At 36.2% G+C, this 13861-nt stretch overlaps 1 protein-coding gene across 1 annotated transcript in view; it reads right to left on the reverse strand.

Moving 5' to 3' along the window:
* The window catches only part of COL24A1 (collagen type XXIV alpha 1 chain), a 392309-nt gene that overhangs the window by 129441 nt on the left and 249007 nt on the right, over window positions 1–13861 (reverse strand). Inside the window, exon 32 of the mRNA XM_060024757.1 lies at window positions 8720–8773. Coding sequence (XP_059880740.1) covers window positions 8720–8773 — 54 coding nt within the window. The remainder of the gene's footprint in view (window positions 1–8719; window positions 8774–13861) is intronic.

Below are 13861 nucleotides of genomic sequence, written 5' to 3' on the forward strand. Positions count from 1 at the left end.
CTCAATGGGTGCATTTAGAACATTGACATGTAAGTGATTACTGATACCCCTGGGTTCATACCTACTATATTTATTACTCTTTTCTATTGCTACTTTTGTTCTTTCTTTTTTGTCTTCCATTCTTTTTATTCTACTCTTTTGAAAATTAAGACTTTTTAATTGATTCCATTTTCTCTCTTATTTTAGCATGTCAATTATACTTCTGGTTTGATCTAGATATATATTTTTGCTTGCATAGTCCTAAAGGAATTTAAGATTGTCATGAAGATTTTAAGGTATGTTATGGTTGGGGCTGAACTTCAAACTTATATACCTGATTTTCCTCTTACCTCTTTCAGTCATCTCTGCAGTTTCATCCTCTTCTACCAACATTTATCATATGTAGCATTTCTTCAAAATTCAGCCTTAGATCCTGTTCTTTTCTCTTTCCTATACTTTTTCCCTAGACCAATGACTCCAATATTTTAAATTTCAGGATATTATTTTGCTTTGAGCTCCACATCCAACTTCCATCTTCACAGTTCTCAAAGGCACCTCAAATTCAACATAGCTAAACTGACTTATAATCTTCCATACTCAAACATAAATTTCTGCTGGTATTCTCAGTTTCAGTGAGTTATATCATTATCTCATTAATTCTTCAAGCCACAACCTTAGGAATCATACTTCACATATAGCATATCTATTTCCTGTTGATTTTATCTCCTTCTGAATATGTTACATCTATCTACTCTTTCTTTCTGCTAATCATAAACAGTTCTACTATCTCTTATCCGGACTGGTGCTGCACAAAGCTCTTCTTGTCCATTCTTAGTCTCTTCCAATTTGGTTTGAGCGATCTTTACAGAACAGTAATATGATCATAAACCTAGCCTTATCCCTTCAGTGACACCCCTTTGTTCTTAGGATAAAAATACAAATATTTGGGAATAGGGCTTACTGAGCTGCATGCGTTTTGTCCCTTCCCTCCCTTTCCATCCTCATCTTGCACTCACTTCCCACCTGGCTCTCTGTGCCACAACATGCTGGCCTTCTTTTAGATCTTTAAATAAATAAGTAGGGTCATCTCCCAGTTCATGACTTCTCTCTGGAATGACTTTTCTCCATATTTGCTTAAGTAACTACCGTTCATCCTTCAGATCACAACTCAGATGCTCCTCCTCTGGAAGTTTCCCTAACCCCAGATTAGGACAGTTTCTTTGTTATATATTATCTCAGATCTAACTAAGTAGCTCAAATATGTGAAACAAAGCCCATTATATCCATTACGAATTGATTTCTATTTTATTTAACAGACCCACTGACCCTGTGTCCTGAATGTCAATTTTTAGTTGCTATTAAGCCATTTCAGTCGTTTATTACTACAACAATAAATCTTTGCTTGTATAAAGCCTAAGGTATTGTCTGTGCTGTTGCCATAGCCCTGTTGATACACTTATCTTGACTTAAATGTGTTCTCTCTTAAGATTAGCTTTAATTCCATTTCACTTCATCTAATATTACTGGCTGAATGATTACACCTTTGGCTAAATGACCTTTGGTTAATGCTGTTTAACAAATATGCATCAGGGTAGATATAACATGCCAGACATTATACCAGAAAAGAGGACTGTAAAGGTGCAAAAAATGGTCTCTGACTTCAAGGAGCTACAGACTCTTTAGAAGAAAGAGGTATTTAGAGATTTGCATGATATATGATCAAATGAATATTAGAATTAGGATGGCAGGTTAAGAGATACAAAGCAGAGAAAACTGAGAAGAACTTAGTTTGATAAAATCAATACCACATTTAAGATACTATATTTGGAAAAATTACACCCATAGGCAAGTGTTTACTATTGTTTGGAGAGCTTATACCATAGGTTAAATATGTAAAGGAGGAAATGAACACAGTTTGGTAAGAAGAGTTCTTTGTTAGAATTTTATACTTCCGACTAGCTAAATGAATTATGCAGAAGCCACCTGTAAACTTTTGTGTCAACTGATGGATAAGAACAACCCAGTAGTTTGAAAGACTATTTGTAGTGTCAATCTTAGAAGCACGTTACTGCACATTACATCTGACACTATTAGCCAGAAGAATGGCTTCTTAGGCAAAAAGAATATATTGTGAGAGATAAGGCATGGCAAGGTATTTCATTTTCACAATTCATTTTCTATGGAAACTCTATAACTGAGTCAGATTTACAAAATGGTGATGTGACTTTTTGAATTCTTTTTTTTAATTTATGTTTTTACTGTCTAAATTATATAATAACTTTTTTTTACATCTTTATTGGAGTATAATTGCTTTACAATGGTGTGTTAGTTTCTGCTTTATATCAAAATGAATCAGTTATACATATACATATGTTCCCATATCTCCTCCCTCTTGCGTCTCCCTCCTTCCCACCCTCCGTATCCCACCCATCCAGGCGGTCACAAAGCACGGAGCTGATCTCCCTGTGCTATGTGGCTGCTTCCCACTATCTATTTTACGTTTGTTAGTGTATATATGTCCATGCCTCTCTCTCGCCCTGTCACAGCTCACCCTTCCCCCTCCCCATACCCTCAAGTCCATTCCCTAGTAGGTCTGTGTCTTTATTCCCATCTTACCCCTAGGTTCTTCATGACATTTTTTTTCTTAAATTCCATATATATGTGTTAGCATATGGTATTTGTCTTTCTCTTTCTGACTTACTTCACTCTGTATGACAGACTATAGGTCCATCCACCTCACTACAAACAACTCAATTTCGTTTATTTTTATGGCTATGTATATATGTGCCACATCTTCTTTATCCATTCATCCGATGATGAACACTTAAGTTGTTTCAATATCTTGGCTATTGTAAATAGAGCTGCAATGAACATTTTGCTACATGACTTTTTTTGCGGTATGCGGGCCTCTCACTGTTGTGGCCTCTCCCGTTGCGGAGCACAGGCTCCAGATGCTCAGGCTCAGCGGCCATGGCTCACGGGCCCAGCCGCTCTGCGGCATGTGGGATCTTCCCGGACTGGGGCACAAACCTGTGTCCCCAACATCGGCAGGTGGACTCTCAACCACTGCGCCACCAGGGAAGCCCCTACATGACTCTTTTTGAATTATGGTTTTCTCAGGGTATATGCCCAGTAGTGGGATTGCTGGGTCATATCGTAGTTCTATTTTTAGTTTTTTAAGGAACCTCCATACTGCTCTCCATAGTGGCTGTACAAATTCACATTCCAACCAGCAGTGCAAGAGTGTTCCCTTTTCTCCACACCCTCTCCAGCGTTTATTGTTTCTAGATTTTTTGATGATGGCCATTCTGACTGGTGTGAGATGATACCTCATTGTAGTTTTGATTTGCATTTCTCTAATGATTAATGATGTTGAGCATTCTTTCATGTGTTTGTCAGCAGTCTGTATATCTTCTTTGGAGAAATGTCTACTTATGTCTTCTGCCCATTTTTGGATTGGGTTGTTTGTTTTTTTGTTATTGAGCTGCATGACCTGCTTATAAATTGTGGTGATTAGTCCTTTGTCAGTTGCTTAATTTGCAAATATTTTCTCCCATTCTGAGGGCTGTCTTTTGGTCTAGTTTATGGTTTCCTTTGCTTTGCAAAAGATTTTAAGTTTCATTAGGTCCCATTTATTTACTTTTGTTTTTATTTCCATTTCTCTAGGAGGTGGGTCAAAAAGGGTCTTGCTGTGATTTATGTCATAGAGTGTTCTGCCTATATTTTCATCTAAGAGTTTGATAGTTTCTGGCCTTACATTTAGGTCTTTAATCCATTTTGAGCTTATCTTTGTGTATGGTGTTAGGGAGTGATCTAATCTCATACTTCTACATGTACCTGTCCAGTTTTTCCAGCACCACTTATTGAAGAGGCTGTCCTTTCTCCACTGTACATTCCTGCCACCTTTATCAAAGATAAGTTGACCATATGTGCATGGGTTTATCTCTGGGCTTTCTATCCTGTTCATTTGATCTTTCTGTTTTTGTGCCAGTACCATACTGCCTTAATTACTGTAGCTTTGTAGTATAGTCTGAAGTCAGGGAGCCTGATTCCTCCAGCTCCGTTTTTCATTCTCAAGATTGCTTTGGCTATTCGGGGTCTTTTGTGTTTCCATACAAATTGTGAATTTTTTGTTCTAGTGCTGTGAAAAATGCCAGTGGTAGTTTGACAGGGATTGCATTGAATCTGTAGATTGCTTTGGGTAGTAGAGCCATTTTCACAATGTTGATTCTTCCAGTCCAAGAACATGGTATATCTCTCCATCTGTTTGTATCATCTTTAATTTCTTTCATCACTGTCTTATAATTTTCTGCATACAGGTCTTTTGTTCCCTTAGGTAGGTTTATTCCTAGATATTTTATTCTTTTTGTTGCAGTGGTAAATGTGAGTGCTTTCTTGATTTCACTTTCAGATTTTTCATCATTACAGTATAGGAATGCCAGAGATTTCTGTGCATTAATTTTATATCCTGCAACTTTACCAAATTCACTGATTAGCTCTAGTAGTTTTCTGGTTGCATCTTTAGGATTCTCTATGTAGAGTATCATGTCATTTGCAAACAGTGACAGTTTTACTTCTTCTTTTCCGATTTGGATTCCTTTTATTTCCTTTTCTTTTCTGATTCCTGTGGCTAAAACTTCCAAAACTATGTTGAATAAGAGTGGTGAGAGTGGGCAACTTTGTCTTGTTCCTGATCTTAGTGGAAATGCTTTCAGTTATTCACCATTGAGGACAATGTTGGCTGTGGGTTTGTCATATATGGCCTTTATTATGTTGAGGAAAGTTCCCTCTATGCCTACTTTCTGCAGGGTTTTTATCATAAGTGGGTGTTGAATTTTGTCAAAAGCTTTCTCTGCATCTATTGAAATGATCATATGGTTTTTCTCCTTCAATTTGTTAATATGGTGTATCACGTTGATTGATTTGCGTATATTGAAGAATCCTTGCATTCCTGGAATAAACCCCACTTGATCATGGTGTATGATCCTTTTAATGTGCTGTTGGATTCTGTTTGCTAGTATTTTGTTGAGGATTTTTGCATCTATGTTCAGCAGTGATATTGGCCTGTAGTTTTCTTTCTTTGTGACATCCTTGTCTGGTTTTGGTATCAGGGTGATGGTGGTCTCGTAGAATGAGTTTGGGAGTGTTCCTTCCTCTGCTATATTTTGGAAGAGTTTGAGAAGGATAGGTGTTAGCTCTTCTCTAAATGTTTGATAGAATTCGCCTGTGAAGCCATATGGTCCTGGGCTTTTGTTTTTTGGAAGATTTTTAATTATAGTTTCAATTTCAGTGCTTGCGATTGGTCTGTTCATATTTTCTATTTCTTTCTGATTCAGTCTTGGCAGGTCATGCATTTCTAAGAATTTGTCCATTTCTTCCAGGTTGTCCATTTTATTGGTATAGAGTTGCTTGTAGTAATCTCTCATGATCTTTTGTATTTCTGCAGTGTCAGTTGTTACTTCTCCTTTTTCAGTTCTAATTCTGTTGATTTGAGTCTTCTCCCTTTTCTTCTTGATGAGTCTGGCTAATGGTTTATCAATTTTGTTTTTCTTCTCAAAGAACCAGCTTTTAGTTTTATTGATCTTTGCTATTGTTTCCTTCATTTCTTTTTCATTTATTTCTGATTTGATCTTTATGATTTCTTTCCTTCTGCTAACTTTGGGTTTTTTTTTTTCTTCTTTCTCTAATTGCTTTAGGTTCAAGGTTAGATTGTTTATTCGAGTTGTTTCCTGTTTCTTAAGGTAGGATTGTATTGCTATAAACTTCCCTCTTAGAACTGCTTTTGCTGCTTCCAGTAGGTTTTGGGTCGTCGTGTCTCCATTGTCATTTGTTTCTAGGTGTTTTTTTTATTTCCTCTTTGATTTCTTCAGTGATCACTTCGTTATTAAGTAGTGTATTGTTTAGCCTCCATGTGTTTGTATTTTTTACAGATCTTCTCCTGTAATTGATATCTAGTCTCATGGCATTGTGGTCGGAAAAGATACTTGATACAATTTCAATTTTCTTAAATTTACCAAGGCTTGATTTGTGACCCAAGATATGATCTATCCTGGAGAATGTTCCATGAGCACTTGAGAAAAATGTGTATTCTGTTGTTTTGGGATGGAATGTCCTATAAATATCAATTACGTCCATCTCGTTTAATGTATAATTTAGAGCTTGTGTTTCCTTATTTATTTTCATTTTGGATGATCTGTCCATTGGTGAAAGTGGGGTGTTAAAGTCCCCTACTATGAAAGTGTTACTGTCAATTTCCCCTTTTATGGCTGTTAGTATTTGCCTTATGTATTGAGATGTTCCTATGTTGGGCGCATAAATATTTACAATTGTTATATCTTCTTCTTGGATCAATCCCTTGATCATTATGTAGTGGCCTTCTTTGTCTCTTGTAATAGTCTTTATTTTAAAGTCTATTTTGTCTGATATGAGAATTGCTACTGCAGCTTTCTTTTGGTTTCCATTTGCATGGAATATCTTTTTCCATCCCCTTACTTTCAGTCTGTATGTGTCTGTAGGTTTGAAATGGGTCTCGTGCAGACAGCATATATATGGGTCTTGTTTTTGTATCCATTCAACCAGTCTGTGTCTTTTGGTGGGAGCATTTAATCCATTTACATTTAAGGTAATTATCAATATGTATATTCCTATTACCATTTTCTTAATTGTTTTGGGTTTGTTATTGTAGGTCTTTTCCTTCTCTTGTGTTTCCTGCCTAGAGAAGTTCCTTTAGCATTTGTTGTAAAGCTGGTTTGGTGGTGCTGAACTCTCTCAGCTTTTGCTTGTCCGTAAAGGTTTTAATTTCTCCATCAAATCTGAATGAGATCCTTGCTGGGTAGAGTGATCTTGGTTGTAGGCTTCTCTCCTTCATCACTTTAAATATGTCCTGCCAGTCCCTTCTGGCTTGCAGAATTTCTGCTGAAAGATCAGCTGTTAACCTTATGGGTATTCCCTTGTGTGTTATTTGTTGTTTTTCCCTTGCTGCTTTTAATATGTTTTCTTTGTATTTAATGTTTGACAGTTTGATTAATATGTGTCTTGGCGTGTTTCTCCTTGGATTTATCCTCTATGGGACTCTCTGTGATTCCTGGACTTGATTAACTACTTCCTTTCCCATATTAGGGAAGTTTTCAACTATAATCTCTTCAAATATTTTCTCAGTCCCTTTCTTTTTCTCTTGTTCTTCTGGAACCCCTATAATTCAAATGTTGGTGGATTTAATATTGTCCCAGAGGTCTCTGAGACTGTCTTCAGTTCCTTTCCTTCTTTTTTCTTTATTCTGCTCTGCAGTAGTTATTTCCACTATTTTATCTTCCAGGTCACTTATCCGTTCTTCTCCCTCAGTTATTCTGCTATTGATCCATCCAGAGCATTTTTAATTTCATTTATTGTGTTGTTCTTTGTTGCTTGTCTTATCTTTAGTTCTTCTAGGTCCTTGTTAAATGTTTCTTGCATTTTGTCTATTCTGTTTCCAAGATTTTGGATCATCTTTACTATCATTATTCTGAATTCCTTTTCAGGTAGACTGCCTATTTCCTCTTCATTTGTTAGGTCTGGTGGGTGTTTATCTTGCTCCTTCATCTGCTGTGTGTTTTTCTGTCTTCTCCTTTTGCTTATCTTACTGTGTTTGGGGTCTCCTTTTTGCAGGCTGCAGGTTCATAGTTCCGGTTGTTTTTGGTTTCTGTCCCCAGTGGCCAAAGTTGGTTCAGTGGGTTGTGTAGGCTTCCTGATGGAGAGGACTAGTGCCTGTGTTCTGGTGGATGAGGCTGGATCTTGTCTTTCTGGTGGGCAGGTCCACATCTGGTGGTGTGTTTGGGGGTGTCTGTGGACTTATTATGACTTGAGGCAGCCTCTCTGCTAATGGGTGTGGTTGTGTTCCTGTCTTGCTAGTTGTTTGCCATATGGTATCCAGCACTGTAGCTTGCTGGACGTTGAGTGAAGCTCGGTGCTGCTGTTGAGATGGAGATCTCTGGGAGATTCTCGCCATTTGATATTATGTGGAGCTGGGAGGTCTCTTGTGGTCCAGTGTCCTGAAGTTGGTTCTCCCACCTCAGAGGCGCAGCACTGACTCCTGGCTGCAGCATCAAGAGCCTTTCATCCACACGGCCAAAGATCTGTGCCCCAGCTCATAGCGAACTTGAGGTGACTCGAGCCGTCTGGCTGCCCCGCTGTCTGTCCATCTGTCGCCTCTGCAGTCAGTCTGTCCGACCTCCCACTGGCAGGCTCGCAGCTCAGCTGATCAGCCTCCAAAGGTGCTGCCACTGCCAGTTTCCCCAGTGAGGGAGAAAGATGCGACTCTTTTTGAATTATTGGCCTAACAGCATTTCTGTCAAGTTTCCACATTTTGGCCCATTACATGTAGAGTCTGGCTTCTCTATATGGTCTTTTGTTATAGAGTTGCCCTCATAAATGTGATTTTGTGTGTGGGTGGGCAGTGTAATAATTATTATACAAACAGCAAGCCGTTCAGAAAAAAATTCTGAGATTTAATAATTATCTTTGCTGAAAATAGAAATATGTGAAGTTTTAACACTTCCAGGCAAACAGGACCAAATTTGACTTTATGAAACCAGGAAGGCACTAAAAATTATATTCACAGCAAAATATTCATTCTTATAATTAGGTGCCCATGACGATTTCCAAAACATACCAGCCACAGCACAACAGGCAATAATAACAGATAGGTAAAATATATTATACAAAAAAAATAAACACAATTAAAAACACATGAAGATAAACTTACTGGTTCTCCTGCAAATCCCCCGTCTCCTGTACTCCCAGGGGGTCCTTGTAAACCCTGAATAAACAAAGGCAAAACTTGAAGAAAAAGTGATGCTTGAAAATGTTTTAGTCAGTTTCCCTACCTCAGCTTTCCCTCAAGATCCTCCCATCTAATTTTTCTGTCTACCTCTATTTGTTTTTTCTTTTGTGGAAAAATATGCCTAACATAAAATTCACCACTTTAGCAATTTTTAAATGTATAGTATGTGTAAATTTACAGTACTGTGGCATTAAGTATATTCAAATTGTTGTGCTAGCATCACCACCACCTATTTTCAGAACTTTTTATCTTCCCAAATTGAAACTCTGTACCCATTAAATAACCCCCTATCCCCTACCCTCTTTCCCTGGCAACACATGACTCTACTTTCTGTCTCTATGAATTTGACTACTTTAAGTACCTTATATAAGTGGAATCATACAATATTTGTTCTTCTGTGTCTGGCTTATTTCATGATGTCTTCAAGATTCATCCATTTGTAACACGTGTCAAGACTTCCTTCCTTTTCAAGGTTGAATAATATTCCCTTGTATGCATATACCACATTTTGTTTACCCATTCATCATCAATGAACACTTGGGGTTTTCTACCCTTTGGATATTGCGACTAATGCTCCTATAAACATTGGTGTGCAAGTATCTGTTTGTATCCCTGCTTTCCATTCTTTGGGGTATATGAAGAAGTGGAGTTGACGGATTATATGTAATTCTATGTTTAACTGTTTGAGGAGCTAGGCATACTGTTTTCTATAGCAGCTCCACCATTTTACATTCCCACCAGCATAGCACAAGTATTCCCATTTCTCCACATCCTTGCCAACACTGGTTATTTTTTCTGTATATATAGGTGTGTGTGTGTGTTTAATAATAGTCATTCTGGATGGGAAGTGGTATCTCAATATAGTTTCAATTTGTATTTCCCTAATGACTAGTGATACTGAGCATATATTCATATATTTATTGGCCGTTTGTATATCTTCTTTAGAGGAATGCTTACTCAAGTCCTTTTGCTCATTTTTTCATTGTGTTGTTTATTATTTTACTGTTGAGTTGCAAGGGTTCTTTATATCTACATGTATTCTTTATATTTAATCTCCACTCCTATACAGTGACAAATATTTGTCATCCAGAATTATTTTAGATTCGGATTCTTTATACTTTTAATATCAATATAAAAAGTTTTTTTCAAAAATAATATACTTGTGATGTATTAATAAGTATGACTTATGCCCTTATAACCTGGGAAGCCACAAAGCTCTCAGAACCTAGATGACCAGAAATGATCAAATTGGACCTCTCCAATGTTCTTTATTTTCCTCCATTTTTACATCATGTCACCTATGGTACCATAAAATTTAGTCTTAGATATGGGGGTATATTCTAAAATTGTATGTAAAACTCTAAATTAAATTCCAGGTCCTCTTTGATCCTTCCATTTAAAGATTAACTGAGCATGTACTATGTGCCAGACACTGATGACTACTAATGATGTATAAAATACTGCCCTTGTTTATTCTACATTACTGACCTTGGAAAGTTTGGCAATTATACAGCAGATCACAATTACCATTTTATCTTAAAATTGAAATATAAAAAATATGATATTAAATTAGAAGTAAAGACGTTCAGATTTCTAGCAACAAAGAATCTTCTAAGTTATGATTATCAATGCTATGTTTAGTTACATATGATTGTCTGGTTAGAGAAAGGGAGATATGCAAAATCTCATGGACTCCTATTGGAGTAAGACCATGTTTAAATCATGAAAATCATCTGCTACTCATGTACTCTGGACTCCTAAATTAAGGGATCAATATAAGGGATCCCTCTGTGCCTGGTATACCAATTGAACATACAGCAAGAGTTCAGAACCTTAAATAATGTCTGCCCAGTTTGCTTTGTAAAGTGTGTTTGCACACAATATTAAGCTTAATATGTACTTGTAATACTGTTAATGGTGCATAAATGCTGTTAGGCAAAGCTATGAAATGACCTAAATGGATTCTAATTATTTTTATTGGAGATGAAGAAGAAAAGCAAAAGCTGGCACAAAATAAAAATTCCCTTTAAGGCTTTTCAGATGTTACTGAAATACATTATTTGTAGTACAACTCCTTGCTCTATGATGCATCTCAGCAATTATGGCAATGATGAAGAGGAGGATAACGACTATCGTGGTTGCTATTTATTGAGAGCCCGTGCTGAGCACATAATGAGCATCATTTGTTATAAGTATAAAAGGTATCTCATTTTAATGATAGGGAAACTGAGGCTCAGAGAGGTTAAATAATTTGTACAAAGCCAAAACAGCTATAAGTGACAGAAACAGAATCTGACCTCGAATGTGTCTGACTCCAATGCCATGCTGTTCCACTACACTAAACTGTTTTTTACTGAATTCCATGAGAAATCAAGCATTCAATGTCTTTCCATTTTAAATAAACATGTTTCGAGCATCATCAAGACATTTTATGAGAATAAGCAAGGGAGTATATAAATGTTATTTCTATTGCCACACTTTCACTGTAGGATCATGAAAATGTGTGCATTCTGCTTCATTGTCTGAAGAACGGGAAAGAATAGAGTTAATACTGTATACTTTTTGTATTGTAAAGATTATGAAATAAATGCTTCTCAAGTATTCTGAGTTACTACAGAAAAAACTATATTTAAAGAAGAAATGCTAATTGTTTCCACTTCCAATATTGGCCAAGTTGCTCCTATCAAACCAATCTATATAGAGATAACTATAAACCCAAGATAAAATATTAAAAAGGAAAGATATGAAAGCACTGAAGAAAGACCAAAAATAGGCAGGAACTAGAGTAGTAGGGTCTACACTTGAAAGAAGGAATGACACTAGTTGAGTTTCTGATTTTTTTATATGGCTTTTAGCCAGATGAGAAGCCATACAAGATGATTAAGATAAGGTAGGATAGAAACCTTCAGTCTTATTGGCATGTAGGACCCTAGGGCAGAATTTGAAGTGACCATAGATGGTGAAAAGTGGTGAAAGAAAGAGCCAAAGAGGAGCCTCAGATTGCAAATATAAACTCTGCTTATAGCTCTTGCTGACATTTAAGGTTTGTATTGGTATGGTAGACTCCAAGTAGCTCAGACAAGGCTAAGAGATTTCAGCAGCCACCTACCACAGAGGAGAGAAAACTTGGAGTTTTACCAGTCAAGTTAACTGCCTGCCAAGTTAAAAACAAAACAGTACTCTTCAAAGAAATATAACAGACTTTAGAGTCACTAAAATGAATCAGTCAAAATGTTCAAGATACAATTCAAAATTATTAGACAGGGAAAATTTCCCATATTTATAAGAAAAGGAAATTAATGGAGACCAAACTCAAGATTACAAAGATGTTATTATGTATCACATGATTTTAAAGTAGTAAGTATAAATATGCTCAATAATGTAAATAAAAATATACTCATGATGAATAAACAAATAGGAAATCCCAGAAGAGAAAGAGCATTTGTAAAAAGAAACAATGACAATTATAGAGCCGAAAATTAAATATCCAAATAAAACTTAAAAATACAATATCATAAATAAAATTTTATTGAAAGGCTTAACAAGTTAGAGAAGATAGATTCCGGTTTCCCAATTGGAAAAAAAACAAACAAACAGGAAAAAGAAAGATTGAAATAGGAATGAACAGGGCCCCAGGGATCTAAGGTAATCAAAATGACTAACATATATTTAATTAGAATACAAGAAGGAAAGGAGAGAGAAAATGGTGTAGAAAAAAATATCCTAAAAAAAAAGTTGAAAAATTTCCAAATTTAGTGAAGGCAAATTTACACATGCAAGAAACTCAGCAAACATTAAGCTGGATAAATGTGAAGAAAATCCATCTAGACACATCACAGTCAAACTACTGAAAGACAAAGATAAAGAGAGAATCTTGAAAGCAGCCAGAGAAAAATGATATATTATATGCAGGGGAATAATGATAAAGATAAGTGTGAACTTCTCATCAGAAATAATGCAGGCCAAAAATAAACGGCATGTCATCTTTACAATGCTGAATGGAAACAAACAAACAAAAAACCCTGTTGACCCAGAATTCTATAACCAGTGAAAATATCCTTCAAGAATAAAGGTGAAATAAAGAAAAACGAAGAGAATTCATCACTAGAAGAACTTGACTGTAAGAAATCTAAAGGAAGTTCTGTAGGCTGCAGGGAAGTATACCACTTAGAAATGTGCATCTGTAGAAAGGAATGAAGAGCACCAGAAATAGTAAGTGCATGGATAATTTTAAAAACCACTACTTTCCTCCTAAATATCTCTAATTTATGTTTCATTTATATTAAAGTAGAATTTTAACTTTGCAATATGGGGTTTATAACTTATATAGATATAAAACAAATAGAGCATATAAGACAGGATGCTGGTAAACAGCCCTCTATGGCTGCAAGTTTCTTACAATTATGTTAAGTATTACTGTATTAACTCTAAGTAGACAGAGGAAAGTTACAATGTGATCCCTAAACCATGGGTTGGCAAACTACAGTCTGAGGGCCAAATTTGGACCATCACCTGATTTTGTAAATAGTTTTTTTTGAATAGTCATGCTCATTGCTTTATATACCATCTATGGTTGCTTTCACACTATGATGACACTAGAGCTGAGTAGTTGTGACAGAGACCATACGGCCCACAAAGCCTGAAATATTTTGTGGCACTCTACAGAGAAAGTTTGCTGACTCACAACCTAGAATAACCACTTAAAAGTAATAATGAGAAGTAGAGCTAAAAAGTGAATAGTTAAATTAGAGTGGAGTTCTCAAAATCATTCAGTGCCTGAAGAAGGCACTGCACACCACCACTGATGCCACGACAGAGGAGAAACAGCCATAAAAATGGTAGACCTAAATCCAACCACATCAATAACTACATTAAGTGGAAATGGAGCAAACACTAATTAAAAGGCAGAGGTTTTTGGAATGAATAAAAAGGCAAGATCTATCTTTAAGACATTCACTTTAAACATCAAGGCACAGATGGTGTGAAAATAAATGAATGAAAAAGATATGCCATGCAAACAGCTAGAGAAACTTACATATCAAATAAAGTAGATTTCAAAACAAA

Source organism: Delphinus delphis, chromosome 1 (genome assembly GCF_949987515.2).
Source record: "Delphinus delphis chromosome 1, mDelDel1.2, whole genome shotgun sequence".
NCBI classification, from domain to species: Eukaryota; Metazoa; Chordata; class Mammalia; order Artiodactyla; family Delphinidae; genus Delphinus; species Delphinus delphis.